The sequence below is a fragment of the Perna viridis genome, chromosome 3 (genome assembly GCF_037379345.1).
Source record: "Perna viridis isolate PV_CMFRI_1.1 ecotype Kerala chromosome 3, ASM3737934v1, whole genome shotgun sequence".
In the NCBI taxonomy this organism is placed as follows: domain Eukaryota; kingdom Metazoa; phylum Mollusca; class Bivalvia; order Mytilida; family Mytilidae; genus Perna; species Perna viridis.
This window is the reverse complement of record NC_142447.1, coordinates 12,048,256-12,075,381: the sequence shown is the minus strand read 5'-3', so window position 1 is coordinate 12,075,381 and position 27,126 is coordinate 12,048,256. Positions and strand designations below refer to the sequence as shown.

Genomic DNA, 27,126 nt, shown 5'->3' with positions numbered 1-27,126 from the left:
TGATCTGAACTTTCTATCATATATAAGAAATTTAAATCAAATTTGATTTAAAGATTAAATTTTGTTGTCAATTGTCCAGATAACTACTCAAGGAAGTTCATCAGGTGGTGGTCATTTAATCAAGAGAATACCAACTATATTCTGTGAAGTTTACTATATTGCTTGCTGTAACAAGAGCAGACTAGATTGACAAATACTGAACAATTACAATCTTAAACAAACATACATTAAATCAGCACAGAATATTATAAAGCAATAATTTACCATAGTACATTAGACATTTTCCTGTTATTATACATACCTTAAAATAAGATTTCAAAAATCTTTAGTGAGTCAAATCAAAAGTGAACTCCTTGAGTTGCATTTTCTTATATATTATCACTTAACAACTTATTCAGATTATTGACTCATTTTTCACTAAGTGTATCAAATTTATTGAAGTACTTTTTCTTCTGAAAGTTAATGTTTTACATGGACAATAAAAACTCCAAATCTTAATCTCCTCCGAGTATAATCACTTTTCAATTTAACAAGTTTACTGTTTCACAAATTTATTGAATGAATTATTTTTTTTTTAGTTTATGTTTCTACTCCCAGTTTCTATTTCCAGTCCTGAATTAATCAATGTATTTACAGAGGGCAAATTATTTTATACACATTTATCTACAGAAAACTGCAGGGTTCAAACTAGTGATGACCCTAGGTCTGGGACCCTCAATTTTTTATTTTGGACCTTTGAAATTTCATTCATATGGTTTCTGCACTTTAAACTCTTTAAACACTTTATCATTGACTTTTGATTTTCACCAAGCAGGCTACTGTTTTGAAACTTGCAAAAGTCAAGGACTTTCCACTTTTGAATGTAAATTTGAACCCCTGACACTTCTAAAACAGTTATTGCTGATCAGAAATCAAAAGGCACATGTAAAGTATGAAGAATACAATTTTTAACCAGTGTATCATAGTTTCAATTTCAATGCCCCTTTCAATTATTTCAACATTTGTATATTTTACTACATGTACATGGCATTCTAAGCAAGAAATCATAGGTTCAGAACAGAAGAAATACTGAAGCACATTGAACATAAAAAAAGGCAAGTCTGGAATGAAAGAATGAGAAATGAGCAATTCATCTGCATTGTCTGGACATTCACAATGGTTATTTACAGATGAGTATTCTATATGTACATAATATATGATAATAAAAATAAAATTGCATTGTAGAAAATATTATTTACAAAAGTATAAACATAGGATATACATGTAATAAATATATTAATTTGAATTTTAAACTATGTATACAACATCACAGTAAAGCTGGTCAATGAGTATAAATGAATTTAAAGATTTGGTTTAATTCAATATCCATCCACATAACGTGCTACAAGAAATTCTTTCAGAATGCAGTTTTTGATATTGCAGTACATGTAGTCAATTTCACAAAAGATCGTAAGTGTTAAATTTACTGTAAATGATGAGTAATATCAAAATTACTGAATGATTACTTCTAGGCAATAGTCAAAAAGTAAAGTCTGTATTACAATACTATTTTCTATCGTGATGTTGTTGTTCATGATGAATTTTACACTTACAATGTTCTGTGACATTGACTGCTGAAAGCCAGTATGCTTATCATTATTCAATAAAGTTGAACAGTCATGTCTTGAAATAATGAGACCAATCTTTAAACAACTTATATCTACTGATATTAGGTCTGATCATTAAACAACAGGTTGAAAAAAAAAGTTTTTTTTCATATGAAACACAAATTAAGGAACATAGTCTAAATAATTTTATATAATTAGAAGTTACAAGTTGCCCCCTAAATCTGCAAAATTGAAATAAATATATGCTCCTTAAGAAACAGATAATGTTTATACAATAATAACAGTCTCTTATAATTCCTACATTTGATATGCAAAATGACTAGATGTCATTAGAGTGGGAATCTTTAACAAATTAATATGAATATTAACCAAAATCATCATCCTCAGATCTTACAAGCATTATGGATCAATATCATTAAACAATTTTTATAGCTTTCTTTCTCTCAAAAGTACTTAAGTGCAACAGTGAAATTTGTAAACCACAAAATCAACTGACAACTTTCAATAGTTAATATAAAAGAAAACAATAGGAAGATGTAAAATGCAGGGCGAAATATATTGTCCATATACATGTATTTAATTATGAAATAACTGGAAAATTTATTCCATTTTTGACTGCATCAAAATTTATGTTGTCAATGGCTAACTTTCTTATGAAATATATAAGCTGCCAGATGTTCACAATAAAACACCCTCAGAAAAAGAGTATGTCCAGTCATACTACCAGTTAGTACTAATTTATGATGGCACCAGTAAAATTTAATTAATTGAAATACCACTCGAAATCCAGTAATGTGAAAGTACTATACTTGGTTTTGGGAGATTATTATGCATGAAAAACTAAATGAATGCGAAGCTTATGTCACAGAACTAACAAACAGTTCACTAATCACAAAGCATAAAAAAAAAATAGGTGGGTAAATATAAATGAGGTTAGATTTTGTCATCACAAATTTGAGCCACTAACATCCAATTATAAACACACAATGAAGACTTCATGTTATACTATCAATACAGAAATTCTTATGAAAAAAAAAAAATTTAATTCAAAAGTAATCAAATTTATCGGATTATTTTTGGTTGAGTCAAAATATCAAATGTTTGTGGAGTTTATAAAATTCCCTGATTCTATTTGTCAAAAGAACATAATCCACTTCTTGTTGGTTCACAGCAAATAAAATAATAGTAGTTAGTTCAAATCAACTAATTAACACTAAAACTAAAAAATTCCAAAAATAAATTTCCATAATATTACAGAAAAAGGATACATTTTTTAATTTTGCCAATAAAAAAAAAAAGAGGAATAATTGCATTGAGCTTGAAAATACATAAAACTGCACCAATGAATGTAAATAATAAGTTCTGTATATACAGGAACCACCAAGAAGTCCAGTAGTCATTCACACAAATAAGAAGTAACATTAAATAATGACACCAAGATTTGAACCATAAATTTCCATCAATACTAAGAGCGAAAGCGAGTTGAAAAAAAAAAAAAAAAATACTGTCACTTGCAAAGATACCAGTTAAATACAACACAGATTAGCAAGATTATCAAAAATTGCTCACATACATTAGACAAAACAACTAAACGTTTAGCAGGTACTGGAGTTTCCAATACATTAAATGGTTCATGTTCAACATAGGTTTATTGCACATTAACATATACAGAACATACATATATGATTACAGACACACATAAGCCCAGAATTACCAAGTTTTATAAACAGGCAATTTCCCATTAAATTAACAAAAAAAAAACCAACTAAATAATTTGAGTAATGTTGTCAGAGGTAATAATTTCATAGTCATTAATAATCAAAATGTCTTTTTTACATGTTCAAATTCTAATGTACAACACACGTAAGTCCATACAGATCATTTAATTTGAACAATCATTTAAGAATTTAAGACCTAGGTTAAGGGGCATAACTCTTACAAACCATTGAAACATTTGGGTCATTTTCTGTGTAGAAGGTCTATTTGCTATTTCAAAGCTTAAAGCCTCAGCCACACTCAGTACTTAATTATTCCCTTTTATGCAAAGAATACAACAAAAACTGCTTCACAAATTTGTTATGAGTAATTTTCTTGTCCTTTGAATTTTTTCACATCCTGTACAGCAGCCTATGAGTTAGTGGAGTGATACATAGTGGATCAAGAAGCTGTTATGGGTCTGCAAAGGAGATTGTCTTTATGTAAACCATTTTACATAATTTTTTTTTAATCATTGAAGTAGATTGATTGATTTCATTCTGTTTCAGATGAATGCTTGACAGGCTTTGATGACACTGAATATGACACAAACATACCACTGATTTTAAGAGTTATGTCCCCTATCTTAGTACTGCACTTAATGGGGATATTCCTTGTTGTACCGTCAACAGCATTCACATTAACTACACAAAAAGATCTACTAATTTAGATAAAAGTATATACTTCACAAAACCTTTCATGCACCAATCGACCATCTAACATCACTAATTAATGAGTGAATTGCATTGATTCTATAAAAAAGGTGAAGTTAACAAAACTACAACAATCTGAAGCACAACAATCAATCTAACTAGCATCTTATGCCGGTCTTATTACTAAACTGATAGTTTTTGTCCTCTTTGAAAGGAAAACACAACCAATTATCAGGAAGAATTACACAGTAATTCCTTTCAACTGTCACATAGTAACATTAAGAGCATAAACTGCTGAAAAAAAGTATTCTTAAAATAAATATCTTTTCATAACAATTTTTGGACTGTAAATGTAGAACAAATTCAAGACAAACATAACAGATGAAACTTCATATAATTTTTAGGTTTCTAATATGTTCAAATACAACAATACTTTTACTAAGAAGTATACATTTATTCAATATTCACCTGTAAGTCTCATCAGTAAGGTCGTTCATATACATGTATCATATTGTACCTGCAGTTGATATTCATAAATATAAAGCTATTCCATACTCATTTTGATAATAATTTATTTCTAAGCATGCTAAATTTTCTGGCTTATTAATGAATGTTGACTTATTCAGAGAAAAATCTGGGTTTTGGGGTCTTTTTTCTCAATTATATTGACTTAACAATCCTCTAGAAATATGTGCTGTTAGGTCTAAAATGGTGATGCATGACACACAATATTAGTATATATCCTTCTATCTCTTCTAGAAAACTCATTGGGCCTGATCTACAGAAATGATTCAATGAAATATTCTAACGCTGATGAAGTAGTCAGATCAAAAAATGCACTGACAAAAATAGATTCTAGAAAGGCACCAGTTAAAAGGTGTGATGACTCTCAAAACATAATTGGTTTGTCTGCTGTAGCTTTTCTCACATATTCGGTAAATGTCTTTAAAAATCTAGGATATTCTCTCTTGTAAACTGCCCTCAGAACTGATGAAGGCACCCAGCCTCCTGGATTCACTGTAATTAAATTCAAACTAGTGTTAAAATAACTTAAGAAAAATTCATATTTCCTTTTTAAGGATAATGGCGAAACTATTTAGTACCATTCTGTATAAGAATCAGGCAATTGGCGGCACATATTTCTCAATTTGGTCTTTTTTTTTGCCTTAAATATACTCAATACATCTAGAAAACAACTGAAAAGCTATTTAAATTTATCCTGAAGCATCTGTGACTTATATATTTTTTGACTGCTTATATAAGGAAGAGATGTGGGAAAATTTTCACGCCATTTTTCCATAGAGCATTTCATCTAAATTTGACCCATCAATATCATAAAAAGGCAAATTTTTAAAACACTTTGATGGTTATTTTTGGAGGTTATCGGGTATAAATACTTGGTTAGTGCGATAAAATCTCTGTTTTTTTCCCTTCATGTACCATCCCTTCTACACATTTTGCCTGATTCTTAGAAGAAGAAGTAACTAAATGACATCTACCAGTACAAGTTCATACATAAAACACTATATAGGTTTTATTTATAAACATCTTTTGTTTGTCCATGTCTCTCACCATACAAATGGTGGTTATTCCCAAGAAGTATGATGGGTGTCTACCACCAAGCAGAAACTGCTCATTCTTCAAGAGCACCAGAGTGCACCCTGTTTTTTTTCTTTCTGTGGGACTGTATTGTTATTTTTTTTGGATTAAGTACTTATTTGGTTCTTTTGTGTTCTTTGTGTATTGTTTGACTGATGTTTTTGGCATTTTTTGGCAAAGGATTTCAAACTTAAACTAAAAGTACCTTTATCCAAGTTAATTACTAATTTATCTGAAGTATCTTAATATGATTCCAATGCTTCCTGCACATTTGTATGTACTATTAAACCCATCACCCCCCAATTTTCCCTGAAACCAAAGCTAGCTAACAAGAACTTAATTTCAAATCCGAATAAAATGGACAAAATAGTATCAGACGAAAGATTAAAAGCTTTGTCCACTTCATATGTATAAAGTAAAACATGAAATTGCATGGGATGTTGTTTTCAAAATATGCCCTAAATAAGAAATCGATCCATCCACAGGAAGTTAAGATAATTGTGCCAAAATCTGGAATTCTGACTGACAGACGAGGTGATTCAAATAAACAATCCCCCCGTTGAGTAGAGGTATATATATATATATATATATATATATACATACCATCAGCGGTGTAACTGATTTTACATGTTATATTATCTCTTGTTATCTCCCCTTCTTTCGGTGGATCTATAATGGTTTGACAAATCATGGCAACATTCATGGTTACTCTGGTATATTTACCATCCTGAATAAAAAAAAAAATAAATCATATTTTTTAACAAGAAACAATAATCTCCATTTCATAATCAACACTTGTATAAGTTGATGCAAACAAGCAGCATTTGGAATATCAGGAGAGATCTGTTTAGACCTAAGTAAATCCAGCTGTCATTTTCACAAAGAATTGGTCGTAAGTTCTGATGTCAAAAAGGATCAAAGTATTGTGATGGCTTAACTTATGACTGATGTTCATTTAAGATTTTTTTTTGGTGAAAAGGAATGCAGAAATATCAACTTTTGAAGAGATAACTCCCTTCAGTCTTATAGGAAGACTTCTTTAATGTACATATCTAATATATTGTGCATCTTTAGGTATAAGTTAATCAATTTTTACACAATTCTTTTTAAATGAAGAAAAAAAAAAAGAAGGATGTTTGTTTTTTTTGTCTTAGTTTAGTCATATTTTCACTGAACTGTTTATGCTACTCATATAGAAACCATTCAGAGCAATGTAATTTGCAGTCACTTCTGTTTTTAACACAAAAATATAGCAATAAGTCTTTCAGGGGTAAGCTTAACTTTTCACTTAAAAACAGGGACAGAAACTGGTTTAAAAGAATATACCCCATTATCAAGCACAATCCAGAAGAAACCAAAACCTTAAGGTAATGAATACCACTAGTTTATCTATGTAACTTACAGGAACTTTCGGATGAGAAGTGGAATAGTTAACAACAATCCATCTATCAGGTTTATCATCTGAATCTTCCTGTAAATGTCGCTTGTGGGACCAGAACAAAGCATCTCTTTGTGATGCTGGCCAAACACGTTTAATGACATTGTGTAAAACACAGGTATCTTCTGATGGCCATTCAACAGCTATAGTAGATTCTAAAGTTACTGAAATTAAAAAACAAATTAAAAAAAAAAATCTCAATCATTAAACATGAACTGTAAATGCTGGTAATTTTTCATCGTGCATCTCCTTAAGAACCTATGTTATTTGTAGATAAGTTGCCCTGAACAATCCACAAGGGCTAGTTTAGGTTGATTTGATGGGTTATGTGTTTAGTGTTGGATAGCAACACCCACTGATAGTATAATGATTTGAACACCCATTGATGGTATAATCTGTCAAATCACCCTTAATGTGCCCCTGTGCAGAGACCAATATAGAGAAATGTTTCATGTACATACAGGATGAATACAAACTTTTTGTAAACATTTCAAGTTTTCAAAATTTGATAATTTAAGCATAACACTGAAAAACAGATAGTATACCATGTTGAAGTAATGCTTTAAACACATTATACTTTTAATAATAAAACTGAAAATGTCACAAAGTAAAAGAAATTACCTTGGATGCAAAAAACACTAAGTTATACGTAAATGTAAAAGCCAATTCTAGGTTCAATATATATTAGAAAATATACATCAAACTTACAATCCCAGTTCATTTTAACATCTATATCCCAGAAGTGATGACAACACTCGTGTCCAGTAAATCCCTGAAAAAAAAACCCAACCTTTCTTTATGAATAAGTTTAAAAAATCATTCTACATAAGGAAGAAATTCAAGTAACTATGGATCATTTTTCTACAGATCATTTTTTTTATTCCCTATTACACACTCTTATAACTGAATTGGAAACATACACTAAAATGTATATACAAAACCTTACTCTTGCTACAATTTAAACATTCACCTTCCCTGCTATTGATATGGTTTAAATCCATTGCATACAGAAATTACCATTTCTTTTATCAGTCATTTTGATTAATGTGTATAAAAAAGGTAATTGCTGAATAATCAGTAAGGGCTGTTCCATTAAAAGATATAATGTACACGGGAAGGCACTTTTTCAGAAGGGGAGTCACCCATAGAAGTTCTATTGATGTTTTGTAACAAACTTTATATTTTGTCAAGAAACCTGAACAACCACCCATATACAAAGAATTAAAGTGCTCCCCTCCTCATCCCTCATATGTTTTACTGGAACAGCCCTAAACTATTTGTGCCTTTCTGCTACTACAAACTATACAGTGAATCCTGTCTTAACTAAACTCCGTTAGGACTAAGAGATTTGTTGGTTCAAGCAAGTGTTTGGTTTAAACAAAATCACAAAGTATTGAAACTGATATATGGGTACTTCAGAAGATACTGGAATATCCAGAGTTTTGTATAGAACAGTTTCAATATGTTTCACAATCTAACAAATATTTTCTTACTTTAACAGTATGGCATGCCTTGAGAGGATCTACCACTACACCATCAATTTCCATCTCTCTTGTGAAAACTTTTAGTTCTCCTTCCTCTGCCAAACATTTCCACTGACTACCACCTTCAGTATCATCACCCAGTCTTGATAAATGATCACTAGTAACTTTGTTTATCTGGGAAAAAATTCAAAGTCAAAGTCTAGTTCAATATGCGTTCCATCAACCAGTCACCCATAAGAAAATTTTCAAAAATAAATTTGCATTAAAATTCAATATTGTAAACGTATCAGTTTTCGTGAATTGCGTCAAGTAAACATACTCATGGGTATCAATTTTCGTGGTTTAAAAAAAAAAGATAAACATTATATAAAGTTAAAAAATCAATTTTGCGGGACTATTTTTCGCACTTTTCTGTCCACCACAAAAATAGCAAAAATGAATACTTGTACAGTATTATTTTTTATCAGGCAAAAACACTGTAACAATAGTTGTCTGAAACCTATGCTGTTGACTTCATGAAAGTCATAAATATGCAAAAAAATACCAAGTGTTACTGGCTGCTTTCAGGGGTGGTTGTTGCAAAATCAATTAACATTAAACTTCTTTCTAAACTTCACAATTTTAACATTGAAAAAATATTATATATATTTAAGTTGATATTTTCTTTGGAATTTAAATATCAACAATAATTCTTATCCACATAATAAACAAAATTTAATCCGAAGAAATCTCTGGATAACACTTGAATCTGCGGTATAAATTGACAAAGCAACAAACCCCTGAATTCTTTCCCTATAATTTTCACAAATTTATCCTGACAAGAATGTGAAATTAATCATTGAAAATCATACCTCTTGATAAAGTCTGTGAGATGGTGCCAGTGATATTTTTGGTGGTTGTACATGTCCAAGTCTGAGCTGTAAAGAAATATAGACAAAATTTAGTATCCAATATTGACTTCTGCTCATTAATTCATTGATTGCATTGCCTTTAACTATATGTATATACCCAGATAATCAACAAGTTTTTGTGCTAAAAACTTTGATATTATTCCTTTTTATGTATTCTGACATGATTCACAGAATCAGATTTAAACAGTATGCCAAAATCATTGTTTCTTAAAACTCTCTTCATTTTTTAAACTAATGCAGCAGAAAGTGCATGATAGCAAAACAAATGACTTAGGTATGTTTGATTTGCACTGATAACTTCTAACCAGTAAATATCCCATAAAGTGCTTAACAGTAAAATACATTACTGGCTAATTACCTTTTCTTCATCCTTCTGCTCAAGTTTATCTAAGCTGGCATCTACAGCATCATAAAATTCATCTTCCTTTATCTGACAATGTGGTCCTTCCTTCAAATTCAAATAACAATACTGATAAACTATATCTACATTTCCACCATACAAAAGATGGAATCTATAATGAAGGCCATAATTTTTTCAATACAAACTTTTGTGATAACTATAAATTCTTCTGATATGTCTATAAATAATCAATGATTGTTTTTGCCAATTAAAATTAGACCCATACATGTCTGTACCTGCATCACCTTCATATACATAAGTATTTTCAATATGTATATAAACACTTGTAAAGCAAGTTGAAAAACTACAGTGTGGGATACTAATGTAATGTATGTTAATAACATATACACTGCTGATAAGATGGGTCATTACAGCATGCTAAAAATTTACGAAAAAAAATTGAATAAAATTTCTGCATAATAGAATAGCACATCTACCATATGTATATAAGTGCAAAGTTTGAATAATACTTGTAATACTTTTTGAGTAACAAATCATACAAAGTACGCATCTCCTACAAAATGACATAAATTGCTATGAAAATTTATGAAATAAATAAGTTCAACATGCTTAAAATGTGGAAATTTTTCTTAATCAAATTTTACCATAATTTGAGGTGCACATCTCCAATATGTACATAACCACTGTGCAAAGTTTAAATAATATTGTAGGTAGCCATAAGCCAGACAGAGGTACGATATCAAGTGGCTAATAAACCTGCTTTCACTGCTGGTGACACAAAAAAGGTTTAAATTCAGTAATAGATTAGAATCAGGTCGACTATCCTATCTTATTTTTCTTCATTTTACTACTTTGTTCATAGAGGTTTAAAATAGAATACAAACCTCAAAATCTGGTCCCCCTATTACAAGTCTTGGTTGCTGTTTGCTCTGTTCCACTGCCAAATCTTTTAATTTTTCTTCTGCCTTTTTCCTACGGTCAACTTCCTGTTTAACACAATTGAAACATCAAATAGATGGTCACATTGTAACTTCAAAATTGAACATAAATTTTTTTTGCCTTTATAAACATGCTCCTAATTCCCATATGGTTAGGATCATAATCTTAAAAAACCAATCCCAAACCTTCCTTTTGCGGTATGTAACTAACTGATCTATTCATTGATATGCAAGTTATAGTCCAGAAACTTTCTGTTGACAGATAAAGATTGTATCACTATGACCATGTAAGACTGTTAAAGATTTTTTGGTCATAATTTACAAAACAATTTTTTTTTAATATGAAATATTATAATTTGGAATTAGATACAAGTCATTCTAAATTAGCAACAAAAGGAAACATTGAAACTTTAAGTACCAGTCCACTTAAAATTCCCACATTAAAGTGATTCGTGATGAAGAAAAACCCACCGAACAAACAATGCTTTTTCAATCTACATATGCTATATTTTTACATAATAGTTGTCCTTTCCATATTCAGATCTATACTGTTGAGAAAATCATACATTTATCTCCCACTAAAATCAACTAAATCAAACAAAATCAAGAACAATAACTCTTACAAGGTGCTATTTTCATGTACAATCCATATAAATTTGATCTCTAAAGCGCAACATCCAAATGAAAAACTATGACTTGTTATGTGGTCTGTAACTGATTCCGAATAAGAAATAAAAGTGAATTCCTTGGGTTTTTGACATGCATGAATCACCTCCTGTCTGATTTTTAGATAGACTGCTACTTAAAAACACACAAATTGTTCTCCTGTAGCAAGACCAACCTTATCAATTTTCTTTTTCCATGCTTCTTCTCTCTGTCCCATAAGATCTATACAGTGAGATAGTGTAGCAATGATACCAGCTGTTGTGGCTTTAAATGTGAATGCTTCTCCTTTGAAATCAATGGCATGCCCTCCATGTTGTTGTAAAATTGATGCTATAATATATGTACACATTTATTTTAAAGGTATAATTTCAGTAACTACTATGTCAGGTAATATGGAGTAGGTACCGAGAGCTTTACCATACATTTGTCGCCACAGTCTGTGCGAGACTTGTAAAAATGATAGAAGATATTACGAAGGGGGGAGGGGTTGACCCGGATGAAATTTTTTGCTTTACAAGTGCAATATTTTTATTTATATTTAAGCAGCAAGCAAAATCAATATACTATTTGAAAAACTGTCTTGTTAATTAATGTTTTTTTTTAATGAATGAAGAACTTGAAAATTTTTTTCCCAAAATTTCAACCCCATACCCCTTTCCCCTAGCTGTCAAAATGGTCAATAACTTTATAGCAATTTGCAATACTTTACATTTTTTATCCCTTAAGGGCATCTCTAGCATTATCCATTTCAGTTTTGGCCTGTCAGATCAATCTGTACAGATATCGGAAATATTACAGTTGTCCACGGATGTTGGAAATATTTTACACATATCATGTGACGTAAACAAAATTCAGACGACAGCTGCAAATTCAAAACAAGAAAATGATTGCCTTTCCTATCTTAGAAAAGCTATGCTTCGATTTTGATAATATAATCAGAGTTATATTTTTTTTGAGGCGGGTTAGGTGCTTGACAACAGCAACAGTGGAGATACATGTATGTACATCCACGTGCTTCCTGAAGTTTTTATAAACATAACATTAACGTCTTTAAATAAGTAAAACAAATTAGAAAAGACTTGAAAACTATCAGAAAAGATGAATTTATTTTTACTGAAACGTAATCTTAACCTATACTTTTTATTTGTTTGACTGAAGGAAATGATGAATTTTCTCTGTAAGGACAGTCACTTTTTGTTACTTGCGGGACATGACTTTTTTCATTAATATATTGGGGAACTTTAAGGGAAATTTAGAAAGTACACGTAATAACGGTAGAGCTCACACCACTTTGCAGCTCTTGCTAATAAGAAGCTTAAAATATGTATTCATAAAATTTGCACGCTCTTATAAGTGACATTTTTTTTAAAGAAACACATGGTGTTTCAAGAAAAAGCTGTCCCTGTACAAAATTAACATTTTACCAGCACTGAGTCTGCATTTCCTTAATAGACCATGGATAATTAAGCATGTATAGATAGGTAAGATAATTATGGATTTTACACAATCATCAGCCTTGCGAAGTTGCTAATCATAGAGGTTCTACCAGACTGAAATACGTTTTGCAAGCATTTTGAGACATATACCTTTAAGCCATAATTAAAACCAAATAAATGTCAGTCTGGCTTCAAATTCTATTAACCAGGATTACCCAGTGACAGTTTTGAGAAGTGTAAAAACATTGGAAATGAGTCTTAACATTTATCTTGCACAATAATGGAGTTTCTTAATGCTTGACAAACAAAACTTTTTCAAACATCAATATCAAGTTTTTTTTATGTAATGGTTCCACAGAGTCTGAAACTTAACATTATCCTATTGCCCAATACATGTTAAACTACCATTCATGCATGTAAAGGTTAAATGACAAAGGAAACCAATTTTTTATTTATTTTTCAAAATGCATTAACCTAAGTTTTCTATGTAGACAAGCTGATGTTTTATCAACTTGCCTGATGTGACAAGGTTTGCAAAATGTTAATTTCAAACCATATACCTAAGTCATTCCCTGTTGGTCCGTTAAAATGGTGATGATGGTGGTGATGAGGTGGGTGTTCGGAGGAAGTATCTGAAAGATCATCTGGGTCACCAATGTCATCCTCTGCTACTAAAAATTAAAAGAAAAGTAAAAGTTTAAATACGAAAGTTATATGAAAAGTAAAATTAATGTAATATGCATGTATATACACCAATATATATTGTTATTTCTTAAATTTTTCTTTCAATCTGACCATCAATGACTATTTTTAGTTTCCCTTCCCATGCAGTAGTATGGGACCAGAAATTACTACATGCATACAACATCAAGGTTAACCCACTGAAGTCATCACAAAATAATGATGAACAGATTTTCATTGGTTGACCTTCACACAACTCTTTTCTGGCTCATAATGTGCTGGTTTGACTTAGAAATCTTGCTAATAAAAATAAAATTATGTAATTTTTATAAGTATTGAAGCATACAGTTATTTAAAACACAAGAATATACATGTATGTGTGAGTATCTTTTCCTTTCAGCTCACCTTTCAATTAAAAGAATCTAATAACAATTTATGAAGTTTTTGTCAATAATACATCTAGTATCCTTTAAATATATTCACGAACAAGAATCAGTTAAACCAAGGATTTCAAAACATTAAATGTTTATATTTACAGTCATGAACAACACCATGAGTGACAGCTGAAGCACAGGTATCAAAATAGCTCTGTAGAGTATCTATCTGTCGAGCCAGAATATCCCGGAAAGTTTCCATCTCTGCTAACTTTTCTTTAAGACCTCTTCCTCTCTGAAAGAAAAGAATTTTATTTAAATGTTTTGATAAAAAAAACTTACAAAAAGGAAAATGACAAAACCCAGAAAGTATAAATACAGTTAAAAGTCAGTCGCAATGATTAAATTTTGAATTAAAAAAAAATGAATTCCTTTCTGAAGCAGGGAAAACCAGGTAACATTCAACATTTGTTAAACACTGAAATATGCCTGATTTACAGTCTTCACAGTAAACATTTTGATTCACAGTTACAATTTTTTTTATTGACACTATGTATACTGCCCTGAAAGGCCAGAAAAAAACTTGTCTGTTTAAGGTTACACCACCTACCTGAGCACATTTTATTGATGAAATGCCACTAAACTATCATTTTTAGGTAAGCTTAACAAAGTCAAGAAATCCTCCAATTAATTGTCTATATATAATAATTTATCACCTATCTACCCTATTACTTTATCCAACATTACCTTAAACAGACATACATTTTTTCTTGGCCAAAGTGAAAATTATTACAGATTCATCAGCATTTTTATCAACCTCTGGCTTTTGACTATTAGTTCATTGTGAAGATTGGATAAATATAAACTAATAATTAAAAATATAAAGTGTCATCATGAAAGTGTTAATTGTCACTTTTAGTTTATTAGTTTAATAGTAAATGAAATTTGTTTATAAATCAAGAAAAAAGATTGGAGTAAAATTTTGAAAAGTAATTTTAATCTTTATATTATTTAACAGAATATTAATAAATATATTGTACTTAACACCCATAGATGAAATAAGATATGTTGTCCTTTGCAACACTCCTAAAAGTTTTCATGTGTGTAAAGTGTGGCACATGAAGTAAATAACACATGAGATATTTTTGCTTTATCTAAGTATTTATACCTCAAAACCTCCAGAAATATCCATCAAAGTGTTTGTAAAGCTAGCACTTGTTTTCTAAATGTACTGAATATATTTCAGGGAAAAATGTCTAATTTGGAAAAATGAAGTGCCACCCATTGCCTGATTCTTACACAGAATGGTACATAAATCTAAATTTTTCAAAAAAAAAAAAAAAAATAAAAAATAAAAAAATATTACCTTAAAAGATGATGCTGACATAGTAGACAGACTGGTACCTGACTGTAATGACAACAGGGAACCATGTCTTCTGAGATTATTTTCACTTCCATAACCAGATTCAGCTTGCTGAAAAATAACATGACAAATGTCAAGTATACTAGAAATACTGAGAGCAAGCTAACAATGAAAATACACCTTGCTATAAACAGTGTTACATGTACAAGTTTAATGTAGTTGGAAAATCTCCATTTGGAGTCCTCCATTTATAGTTTCACGCACATCTACAAATGATGTCAATTTTCCTTTAAAATTTCTTCGAAATCACTTATGCAATTTAGTTGCACTTTTGAGGTACCAATGTATTAACATGTAAAATCCTTAAGTTGGGTTATCTCTGTTTTCATTAAATTAGTCCAATTATTTCTAAACAAACATAAAAACAAAATAATATTAAAATTTCCTGAACATGACTGATCAAATAAAGTTTTTATAATCTGTACCGCTTTTCCATCATTTCCTAACTTTCCCAATGAATCAAAAGAATGTTACATGTTACAAAGAAAAGAAGTGATTATAAAGAGTATATTAAGGAATTGATGTGTATTATATTATAATAGTAGAAGCAAAGTAATACTGATGATAAACAAAATTGGCCACAATAATGTAGCATTAATGTACATGTATACAGGCAGATCCAGATTTAAAAAAGGTGGATTCTCGGCTATTATTTGCTCATATTTTACACAAAAATTTCCCACAAAAAGAGGGGTTCAAATGCTTGCAACCCCCTCCCATCCACAACTGCATGTGCCAAAAGTAATGAAATATTATTAACACAACATTCTACTCATAGATACATGTAAATGATTTATACATCTATGTTTAGAAGGAATAAAAAAAAGATAGTGATTTGTTCTTTAATTTCAAAATAAAGTTGTAATTTCAAGACTTAGTGAAACAACAGAATGAATATCAACAGTTTTATATTAGAATGAAGCACTCTATTTGCACACTTGAAAACCCTTACAAAGATACCTCAGAAAAACAAAATACCCTGTGTAATTCTATAGCACCCATCCATCGACTACGGTCATCTTCACTAGGAGCTCTCAGGTACCACATGCAATCATTAACACTAACATCAAACCGGCACTCATCAAACTGGTGAGGCTGAAAAAGAAAACAGATACAATTAATCGATTAATTTATTATGGTTTAACTTCCCATGACAGATTTCATGCATTTCAGGAAAAGAAGGACTGATCAATCGACCAGACCCTGCTTTGTATTGTTGATTCTTAATTGAGCTACATATAGCTCACAGAGGCAACTGCCTGCAGGCAGGCAAACCACCCCACTTGGGCACATTACCCTAACTGAGCCAACCAGTTGTTATTCTAACCCCTTAAAGCTTAGCAGAGAAGCATTGACTACCAATTTTTAAGTCTATGGTGCGACTCTGCCAAGGATCCTACCCACGACCTCTTGCACTCAAGGAAGCATGCTACCTTGAAACCATTCAGGCAGTTAAAAGAAATTCATAAGGTCTATAATATTGTCTAATATATTCATGTCTTTACATTTCATATTAACATCATGTAACTTTTTTATAAAATGCAGCACAATAATTTATCAAACTACTGGATCTGACATTTATATTTTGCTAAAATGGACCAATAGCAGAAACTGTGCCATATTTTTTTTAGAATCAAGGAAGGTCAAAAGTAGATTATCTACTGAGATACTGTACCATTATTTTTTAGAAAAATAAAATACGGAGCAGAACCATAACGAATATGGATGGACAAATTTATATAGTTATTGTATCTCTATATTACAGGTGTAGTATATAAGAGATGATAATTACGAATAATAATGTTGGTGGACACTGAGTATAGAAGAAACAAGGTAGACTTCTCAACTCTTGAAACAACTACTTGTTTCAAATCAAAATAATTTCACATGTATAGTTATGTAAAATCTTTGAAAAACCCTTTCTTACAAAATTTTCTGCCTTTTTCTTTATTCAGTTAAATTTTATACGTACAAGTACTGTTTGTACATTTTGTCATATAATATACATACATGTACATGTATGTATCAAAAAGTGGTCGGTCATGATAATCATCATATAGACATTTTTGTATATCTGAATGTTATACAGATACAGATAAAAGTTTCACTTTTGATGTAAAGATAAGACATCAAGTGTAACATGTTTTACATTAATATACAGAAAGTGATGAACCATATCAGTATAAATCAATGCCTTTAGCAGAGAACTGTTAACATAATATGATATTACTTAACACCATTGTATCAAGTATATATCAAAATACACCAAAGGAACTACAGTTTCATTTCAAAGTAAAAATGTGGGTGTTAGCTGATATAAGCTTGAATTACCACATTAATGGCATTCTAAAGGGGAAGAAGACAAGTATATCTGACATTGAAAACCCACACATTAAGTTAAAACTTTGATAAGTAAATATCCCATTAAATCACCAATCTTACCTTTTCAAAATTAATCAATACTTGTATTGTATATGTATATATATATACATGTACCTCAATGTACTGGTACCATAAATAACCAGTTGAACTTGAATGAACATTTCATTGAATTTTACCCCATTCAAAATGAATTTAAATGTTATTCTAATATGCCAGCTGGGTTTTTAAAACTTTTTTTACACACACAAAAATAAACACTGATTAAAAACAATAAACATGTTGAGGTCAATATGTGTGTCTGTTTAAAATCATAAACAATTAACTAAATTTTTAAGACTTAGTCATGCTTGACAAAATAATCAGAAGATTGTACTTATACCAGTAGTTTAGGATTTCAATTTTAGGCCTTGAAAGTACAGACTATTTGGATAATGTTCCACTGTGTAATCATGAATCAGCAACCAATATCATGCACCCTTAAAATAAATTTAAATTTAACTGACTTGGTAAAAATTTTAAGTTTTTCAATTTTCAATTCCAACTGCCATTCAAAGGAATTCCAAAGATAAGCACCTTAACAAAAGGTTCAGCACTATCAGTAGTCCTGTGCCTACCTAATTTGGAAAGGACTACCTTGAAACTTTAACTGGTACACCTGTAGTGAATCACATGTACTGGTATTTCTGTGGGCTACCTAGCAAGAAAAGTTAGTGCCAAACCCTGTTAACATTAAATACAAATGTAATAAGCAGTATTTTAAGCAGTGGTTCGAGATCCAGGACCCTCAATTTTTTTTTGCAAGAACCTTTGAAGACCGAATTTCTTTTACCTACATGTAAGCCCTGGACCTTAAATCCCCTACATTCTCATTTAAGTTTTATTGAGGACCTTTGACTTCAAATTTTAACAAGTTCTGGACCTAAAACTCTTGAAAGCTAACTTATACCCCAGTTTGTACTAAAAAAAAAAGATTATGCAGTTGAATGTGAGATCAACCACTATGTTTATCAATGAACAGTTCACCTCCATCTTTATAGTTTGAATAGCTGTCAATTATAATGGTGAATGGCAAATTTAAAGGTTAAGGTCATCATAATTGACAGCTATTCAAAATTAAAAGAAAGTGTCCAATAGATCACACAGGTGTTCTGTGGTAATTAAGTAGGACACAGTGGTATAATGTAGAGCAGATTTCTACCTAGAGAGCTATTTAAATTACTTATTAAGTTAGCTAGATTTGTATTGAAATTTGAACTGGTCTATTTCAACTAGCTGTAAAGTTTTGATTTCATAAACAAATTAAAATTTTGACCTTTTTTTACTTGTTGATCAGTTTTTAAAACTTTCTGTCAGCAATGTCCTCGCAAAGTATCATCATTGCTTTAACTGTTGGTTTCATTTTGTCTAACTTTTCATGAACAGTTTTTGTAAATACTATGTACCTCAGACTGTTGTTAATTACTTGTTGCCAGTCTGTGGTCACCACTAGAATGATGTGGATCTTACGCTGATCGTAGCAAATTTACAGAACCATCAAGTCCAAAAGCATTACACTGTTTACTGATGGTTCAAAATTTACATTTTTTACCTATGTCAAGATGGCCCTTTGGGTGATGGGTTATGGGGTAAAAAATATTTTTTATGCATAAATTTCACAGAGATTTACGTTAAATGAATGTTGCTTATGACATACATGTATTTGATTCTTGTCACAAAATGAACAGTTCCCACACTGTTCACTTTGTGCCAAGAATCAAATACATGTATATGTACATTGTATATCATAAGCAATAACCATTTGATTAGTGCGAAGAACCTCATAATTATGATATTTTCCATTTAAAGAATACAAAGACGTTTGACAAGATTAAGTGTTCACAACACGTTGCAAATAAATAATGTTACCTAGAATTGAAAAAAAAATAAGGTTCCCACAGAAGTGAAATACAATGTATACAGATATACATGTACAAAATGTAGATCTACAACATTTCAATGGAGAATACAAAGAGAAGAAGTATAAATATACAGCAACATGTCTAACAGACATACATGTACACGTATGACCAATTTGACATGGAAAGATTTACCCCAGTTTTAGCAGATTTAAAACAAACTTTCAAAACTTAATGTATTGAATTAATTTTACTAAACATACACTTGAAATTGCAAATACTTTGAAGTTAATGTCTATGTTAATCAAACACGTATACATTCTTCTTTGATTTAGATTTAACTCTATATAGGAGACCTTTCATTTAGGATGCAAAAAAGTCAAGACCAGTCCTCGACGTTAGCCACTAGCCCAAAGCCCGGGCTAGTAAAATCTGCCTCGGGCTAGTACAGTTTAAATGTCCGTAGCCCGACCGGGCTAGTCAGATTCGAGTTGTGAAGGTGTAAGATTAAAGTGTTTCAATGACCTACAGTACCTTGTTGTGTTTACATTCTGTCCGAAATATAATTACAAAGTTACGACAATGTCACTATTGTTTATTTTTGTCATTATTTACTTTCGCGACCTTTTGTCCTTTCGTGTCAAATCATTCCGAGTTAAACCTGACGATATCTGAAAATCGGGCGTTAATTAAAAACAGCAATATGCCGCAATGTTTATTTTATGTTAGAGTTACTATAAAAAACGATGATTAAAAGTAAAACTAAATAAAAACTAATTGACTTATATAATAAAATCTTTCACAAATACTTGTAGGACAACATAATATTTAGTTGTCAAATTAAAATTACCGTGGTTCTTATTTTGATTTGAGGGTCGTTGTTGTCCGTCGATAGTTTTCGGTACTGAAATTTTAGCGATGTCAATCAAACTCCTCGGATAATTTGCACGTCATTTTTCATTGATAAATTCTTTATTTTTTTTCTGAATTTTTCGGGCTATTAGTTTTGAGTTCAGGCTACCAAAAATTCAAACTTGCTAGCCCAAAGGGCTACTGGACAAAAAATTTGAAGGCAAGGACTGCAAGACCAGTGTTTTTTTTGTCAACATAGACACATCATAATTTTACATAGACAGCACTGTACTTTTTAAAGCAACTTGAGCCAATTTCATCATTGACCTGCTTGATTTTACATTGACTTGGTCCATAGGTCTACTGCTAATTTCTTTCACTGAAGGACCTTTCACTCTTGGAAGTAAATTTTAACTCATTTGCATACGAAACAACACAGAACTTTTAAAACTAGCTTCAAATACAAGTTACAAAATGTAATTGATGCACAAACTTACTATTATCAGAGACTGAATTAGTTATAGGACATAATATTTCTCTTAACTAAATGACTTTCAAATTTTATTGGAATAATATTGAATATATGTTCTATTTCATGCAACATTTCACCTTATAGTGTGTCATAAATGTAAAGAATCACTTGCCCTTAATCAGCTCCTTAATGTGATAGAATGCTACTTATCTCCTAGAACAATGTTAAAGTTTGTCAACACATCATTCTTTTAATGAGGAATGTGTGTGTGATCACAACTTTTTAAGGGAGGGTAGCTTAGAGTTTCAGTAATCCATTTCTGGCTTATACACTTCTAACGATTATAACAAGGATATTATTTACACAAAACACTATAGGTCAACTGAGAAGGTCTTCCAATACAATATGGGTATCATGCATATATTAATGCAGTAAACCTTATTCAGTTTGCAAAATATTGTGCAACACTGTCCATTTAGATTGTCCCACCTTCATTTTCAAAAGTTTGCAGGTACATGTATGCAATAAGGATACAAACATACAATCATGGATTGAAACTAACAGTCATCCAGTAGTCCTGTGCCACCTTAATTTCAGGGATGACTACTTGAAATATTTTCATAGTAGTCCTACAGGCAATCTGAATTTGCCTTATTTTTCATAAGATCTATCAGTTTTACATATATGTACCTCTGAAGTAGTCCTGTTGACCCCCTAACAAATGAAGTTAGTGTCAAACCCTGACAATAAAAAAAAATGAAGGAAGATATTTCTGATTCAGGCAAAAAAATATGTGTGTTTACTGTCACATGCTGAAAAAAATAGAGTCGGTAGGTTGGTTTCTTTTTTTTCTTTCAGTACAATTGTAGTTTCTTGACTAACAAGCTTCATAGAGAGAAACAGAAGACACTGCAATGGTGCACATGCTTGTCTATCTGCTAGTTTTCTTTTTAAATTGCTGACAGTGCTGGCACTGGAGGCCATTATTGTTGTTAAATACAATAAATACCAGTACTGGTGACGGAAAAGATGGGAATTTCTGTAATTTTAGAAAATTGCTGATAAGAAAAGTCAGGGTCATAGCGAAAAAAAAAATGAGGGTCTGTCAGGTGACTGTAAACATGCATACATTTCTTTTTTGGCCTCAATGCAAACATAAATCTTAAAAAAACTTAGATTAATGTCCCTTTATGTTGAAAAAAAAACAAGCTATGCGTTTAAGTCCCCTCTTTCCAGCGCCCCTCTATTTCCAAATCCTAGCTATAAAAACACTTGCATTTAGAAAGTATTTCCCCTTAAATTTCATCTTTCAATGCTGTTTAAAATATAACTAAAAAATCATGCTGTTAAAATCTTGTGACAGTTGTGTTGTGGTCATATGATCATGAGTATTAACTGAGTATAGTGTATTTTTACAAAATTACTGCAACAACTTACGACAACGTTAGCTTTGGACAAACTGACAGCACCCCTACATCCGAAAGACGTGTCATTTTCGGATTTGTAGTAACTTAAAGTTCCTTCTTTTAGAACTATAAAACGGTCTTGCCATCCATGTAAATAATTGGTCCATTTTGACAGAACGCCTTGCAACTCGGGCAAGGCCGGTTCATAGTCCGAGTCCTCATTATCTTCGTCGTCTGTCAAGCTAAGAAGATCCAATTTCTCTTCCCCAACACCTGAAGATGTTGTCATTGTGCTCTTTAATATTTAGCCCTTTTCTAGGCCCGGTATTCATGTGAAGTAGGTGGTTACGGGTTGTAACTTGACTAATAAGACGCCATCATGATGTCATGGAGGAAGTTGATATAAAACGCCATCTAACGACTAAAGGGAAATAATAGCGTTTTTTTTTCTAACATCAAAGTACTGAGGTAATAAAAGTAGATAACAAAAAAAGAAAAGAAAAAGAAAAAAAAAGAAAGAAAAAAAAATCGACTGTGTGCAAGTATCGACAATCTCTAGAATACAGATGGGTTTTGATGTGAAACATTTAATAACTTTTTTTCGAAGACAGCCCCTTATAAAACACGTATGGACACGTCCCCACCTCACAAAACATATTCTATATTATAATCTAGTACGATGAACAACTCGGGGAAGAATAGTATAATAACAATAATTTATTCAATTTATAAAAATTATTCAGCACCCTTGTAATAACAAATTTGGGAGAAACATTCAACTATACAGAGGGACTTAATATAGTGTATTATTATATTATAACTCTGTTCAATCTATAAGTTTTTTTAATCGTTATTTTTTGCATGTTCTTTGTCGACATCACAACAAAGAAGGAGTTGATTTTTCACTGAAAAATAACAAACAAACAAACAAACAAAAAACAAACGAATGAACAAATAAACAAATCAAAACAAACATTAAAAAAACTGTTTTAATTTGCAAAGTTGTTCGTTATCTCTGCCTTGAATACTATATCGGATTTTTTAGCATTCCTAGTATATTAAATTCAATTCTTAACTAAGATTCAAGTGGTTGCAATTAAGTATTATAATACTGACACCAGTCCGTGTATCAACTTGCATGTATTAGGTAGGCAAGAGAAGAAATCTCGACATTGACTGCATGACACCAATACATTGCATCACATGACTTTCGACGTCAACCACGTCACAGTCCGACGTTCTTCACTTTCATTAACAACCATCATGTACTTTCATTTGGCAGAGGCAAGGAATATTCTTTCGAGAAGAAATTCGAGAGGTTTAAAAACAGAGGTTAGTAAAAACGACTTGCCAATTGCAGATGGAGAGTCATTCGTTGTAACAGAAGGAAGAACAGGCACTGATCATGATCAAAGTCCGAAAAACTTAAGAAAATTATTAGCAACTGAGTCAATCTCTAGAAATGAAACAGATGACGCCAGAAAACCGAAAGGCATGGGCAGCCAAGAGAAGGAAGAAATTAAAAAATGGGATTTGCAGTTTGGTGCAAGACCAAAAGAATTTCTCGAAAGGGCAGAACACGAAGTCAAGTCTACATGTTGCACTGATATTAGAGATGTAGAAGTTGATTTTGATAAGGTAGTTTCTGCTTTGTTCGTGCATTGAATTAACACCACGTACACTCGTCATTGCATATAAATTTTCTTTGAGAAAAACGTTAACTATTTCATAAAATAGAAACTAGTAGCATGCATCAAACTCATGTTAAGATATATTGAATGTTTTTACTATATATTATCATATTACCGTTTTGATTAAAGGAGAGAAGGGATGCAGGGAACACCACCAAAGACGCAACAAATACAGCTGATCAAAACGTTGCTGAATTGGAGAAAAAAGATAATCAAGGGAAAGGCAAGACTCGAAATGGAAATATCACCAAACAAGATAGTTCTAGTGGTAAGACTGCCAAAGTATTATGAGCATTATTTGTTAATCCAATCATCCTAATCTGTATTAAAATTAAAATCGTGCCAATCTTTATATCTTCTTTTACCAAAATTATCATAATTTCTTACCAAGAGAAAATTTTCAGGTCTGAAATAGTTAACAAAAACAAGTCAAAACTCTACTGATATTGTTTTAAAATGATTGTTTAATCCTTTTTAGATAATAAGGCAACAAAAGACAAAACCACGGAATGTAGCAAAGCAAACACGTATGATGAAGTCCCAAATGAAGACTGGGCAAAGCATATTTATGATCTCCATGAAGACAAACAGACGGCAAGGATTTTGATAGAGTCCGAGAGGGAGAATAGAGAAGTAGTGGGAGAGGTCGAAAAGGACACAGTGACCGTTAAAGCGGGAATTACCAAGTGGCAGAAGTATGCCATTATTAATGACAAAATAATAGAAATAACAGACGAATTGTATGATGTTATCAATGATATACAGGTCAAAAGGAGAACAAAGCAAAATGCTGTTGCAAAAGAGCGGGAAGAACTCCAGGAACTGTATGGGTTCTTTCGACCATCACAGACCATACCACTTCACTGGAATGATGTAGATAACAATCCATTTCAAAATGTGGACACAATTTTCGATGTCAAAGGTCCGAAAGTGGGTTCATTGGAAGCCACAAGGTTGACACAATCATCAAAATCAAGGAGTCGTCTCCGACAATTTGTTGAAGCAATGAGTTCCTTTCGTCAGCGGTGTCGAAAACTATTCACTTGCAACAGCAAGCAATCGAACAATTAAGCAAACATGTACACTATATTTTCTTATTTTGTCTCAATAAATATTTTTTTTATCCATTCATTATAAAACACAAAACATTGCCGAACAGAATATGTGTACACTTTATTATGAATGTTGATACTAAAAGTTTTAATAAACATTGCTTTCCTCAATATAGTTGAATCTTTATCAAGGATACATATACACCACTGCATGATACTGGAAATCAGAGGAAAACAATCCAGTTCCGAAGTACATGCTTTTGAGTATCTTTGTAATTTGAACCGTACAACAAACCAAACAAAACATATTCAATCCGCTTTTAAGACCAGTTCAATATTGAAAATCTGATATTTTTTTTAAAGAATTAGATGATGTAAGAGCTTACCAGATGTCTGAGCACAGTTTGAAAAAAATGTACACCGATTTGCAGCACTGTAGTACGACGGTTAATCGATGAGCATTCCCTTATCAGTTGGAGTAATTACCAAGCACAGAAAAAAAATGAAAATGATTTGCAGTGGGGCCACAACTCTACCTCACTCCCCAACCATCTCTAAGTATACATAAAACCAGCTAATTATAACACCAACTGATAACTGACAGAACCAACTACTATAAGTACATTTCCCCCATCAATCCACAGTTTAATGGAACTCTTTACAACTTACATATGCAAACACTGGCTCACTGGATCATCCCGAGTCGGAACATTAAAATCTTATTAAAAGCGGTCTTTCAGTTGATTTCGGATTTTGAAGTAGCTTACAGAAAAAGCGAGTACCCTTTCGAGGTATACACGCCTGTAACAAAGAACAGACTGGCTAGCTCATAGAAACAACGAGTACTCTTCCAAGGTAGATACAGCTTGTTGTCTTTTCTGTCCTATTTGTTAAAGTGGATGTGTTCTGTATCGATCTCAAAAGTTAAATCCGAGTTCAACCAACAGATTTTTATATTTCGTTTTAGTGTTGTACTTTCCCACCAGTCCCATGTTAGGGGAGGGTTAAGCGCTCACAAATATGTTAACCCTGCCACATGTCCCAAGCCAGGAACCTGTTGTCGTTGTTTTTTTATGTTCATTGTTGCTGTTTTCTTTTCAATTGATTAGGTCTATTTTCGTTTTTATGAATACCGGTAGTTTCACTTCATTTATTTTATGGCATTTTATACCTTGCTCTTACTCCAACAATGCTAGAGGTTGTCTGGCAAGCTATTTTCTGACTTGGTTGGGGTATGGAGGAACGGAATTCCAACCTCTTACGTTGTAGGAGTAACCTTGCTCTATGGTATGGGTTTTCCCATCGTTGAAAACCGCATGGTAACCTGTTTTATATTGTATAATTTTTAATTTGTATTATGTGCACCTTTTTGTTTCATGCCATCACTAATTTAAGTTAATTTTTTATTGAATTTATTGTCTGTTAGCGCCGTGCCGACGAGTAGTCATCAGTGTCATCATGGATTGTCATACAATGTAGATGTAGACTTTTAAAACTAAAAATTACCAAATCAACCTAACTTTTACCCTTCTGCTGCCACTGATAGTTTTTAGGAACTTTTTAAAAATAACACAAAATATACAATTACCACCTCTTTTTTTTTTTTTTTTTTAAATAACCCAGTTTTATTTTTACACATCTGTCATTTTTTACATGACGTATTATGTTATACTGCTATTTTTCTTCAACACTTCATACAATAACTCCAATACACTTTAGGCTATTTAAATAAAACTTTGGTCAATTGTTTATATTGATAGAAGAAAGTTCCCTTTAATTTTACTCCAGCAGTGCTACAGGTTGTCTGGCAAGCTATTTTCTGACTTAGTGCCATCCAGTTGGGATATGGAGGAACGGAATTCCAATCTCTTACATTGTAGGAGTCCTTTAATTTTACATTTATTTCGAACATTTGGTTTTTGAGTCATAGGACTTTCAGCATTAAACAAGGGAGTGTTTCTGTTTTTGCACTCTAACTGAAAAATAAAAAAACACTTTCAGCAGATGCCACAAAACTTCAGGATATTCTTTAGGGTATCCATGGTCATAC

The 27,126-nt window shown here is 31.6% G+C and overlaps 2 protein-coding genes across 4 annotated transcripts; one reads left to right on the top strand and one right to left on the bottom strand.

The window, feature by feature from the left end:
- Window positions 1-1,218: 1,218 nt before the first annotated feature.
- On the bottom strand, window positions 1,219-22,740 carry LOC148621027 (ceramide transfer protein-like). Of its 2 annotated transcripts, none has more exons than XM_088575023.1 (14): window positions 22,365-22,740; window positions 16,287-16,421; window positions 15,270-15,377; window positions 14,066-14,198; window positions 13,409-13,519; window positions 11,588-11,742; window positions 10,693-10,794; window positions 9,806-9,895; window positions 9,388-9,453; window positions 8,546-8,710; window positions 7,761-7,824; window positions 7,017-7,216; window positions 6,218-6,341; window positions 1,219-5,032 (listed from the first exon to the last, which is right to left on the bottom strand). In XM_088575023.1, exons 1-14 carry the CDS (start codon window positions 22,620-22,622, stop codon window positions 4,905-4,907), a joined length of 1,839 nt encoding a protein of 612 aa, XP_088431149.1. In that variant the 5' UTR covers window positions 22,623-22,740; the 3' UTR covers window positions 1,219-4,904. The 2 variants fall into 2 exon arrangements, with proteins under 2 accessions (XP_088431149.1, XP_088431150.1); XM_088575024.1 differs by having other exon boundaries at window positions 16,305-16,421.
- A 746-nt stretch (window positions 22,741-23,486) lies between these two features.
- Window positions 23,487-25,247, top strand: LOC148621026 (uncharacterized). Of its 2 annotated transcripts, none has more exons than XM_088575026.1 (3): window positions 23,487-23,665; window positions 24,154-24,292; window positions 24,503-25,247. In XM_088575026.1, the coding sequence occupies exons 1-3, from the start codon at window positions 23,537-23,539 to the stop codon at window positions 25,093-25,095; spliced, it is 861 nt and encodes a 286-aa protein (XP_088431152.1). In that variant the 5' UTR covers window positions 23,487-23,536; the 3' UTR covers window positions 25,096-25,247. The 2 variants fall into 2 exon arrangements, with proteins under 2 accessions (XP_088431152.1, XP_088431151.1); XM_088575025.1 differs by having other exon boundaries at window positions 23,487-23,971.
- The last annotated feature ends 1,879 nt before the right edge of the window (window positions 25,248-27,126 follow it).

Coding starts and splice junctions, on each gene's coding strand:
- LOC148621026 (XM_088575025.1), top strand. CDS start 23,537: ATGACTTTCGACGTCAACCACGTCACAGTCCGACGTTCTTCACTTTCA. Junction 23,972..24,153: donor TAGAAGTTGATTTTGATAAG/GTAGTTTCTGCT, acceptor TTTTGATTAAAG/GAGAGAAGGGATGCAGGGAA. Junction 24,293..24,502: donor CAAACAAGATAGTTCTAGTG/GTAAGACTGCCA, acceptor AATCCTTTTTAG/ATAATAAGGCAACAAAAGAC.
- LOC148621027 (XM_088575023.1), bottom strand. CDS start 22,622: ATGACAACATCTTCAGGTGTTGGGGAAGAGAAATTGGATCTTCTTAGC. Junction 8,711..9,387: donor CTCACAGACTTTATCAAGAG/GTATGATTTTCA, acceptor ATTTTTTCCCAG/ATAAACAAAGTTACTAGTGA. Junction 7,217..7,760: donor TGTTAAAATGAACTGGGATT/GTAAGTTTGATG, acceptor TTTTAATTTCAG/TAACTTTAGAATCTACTATA.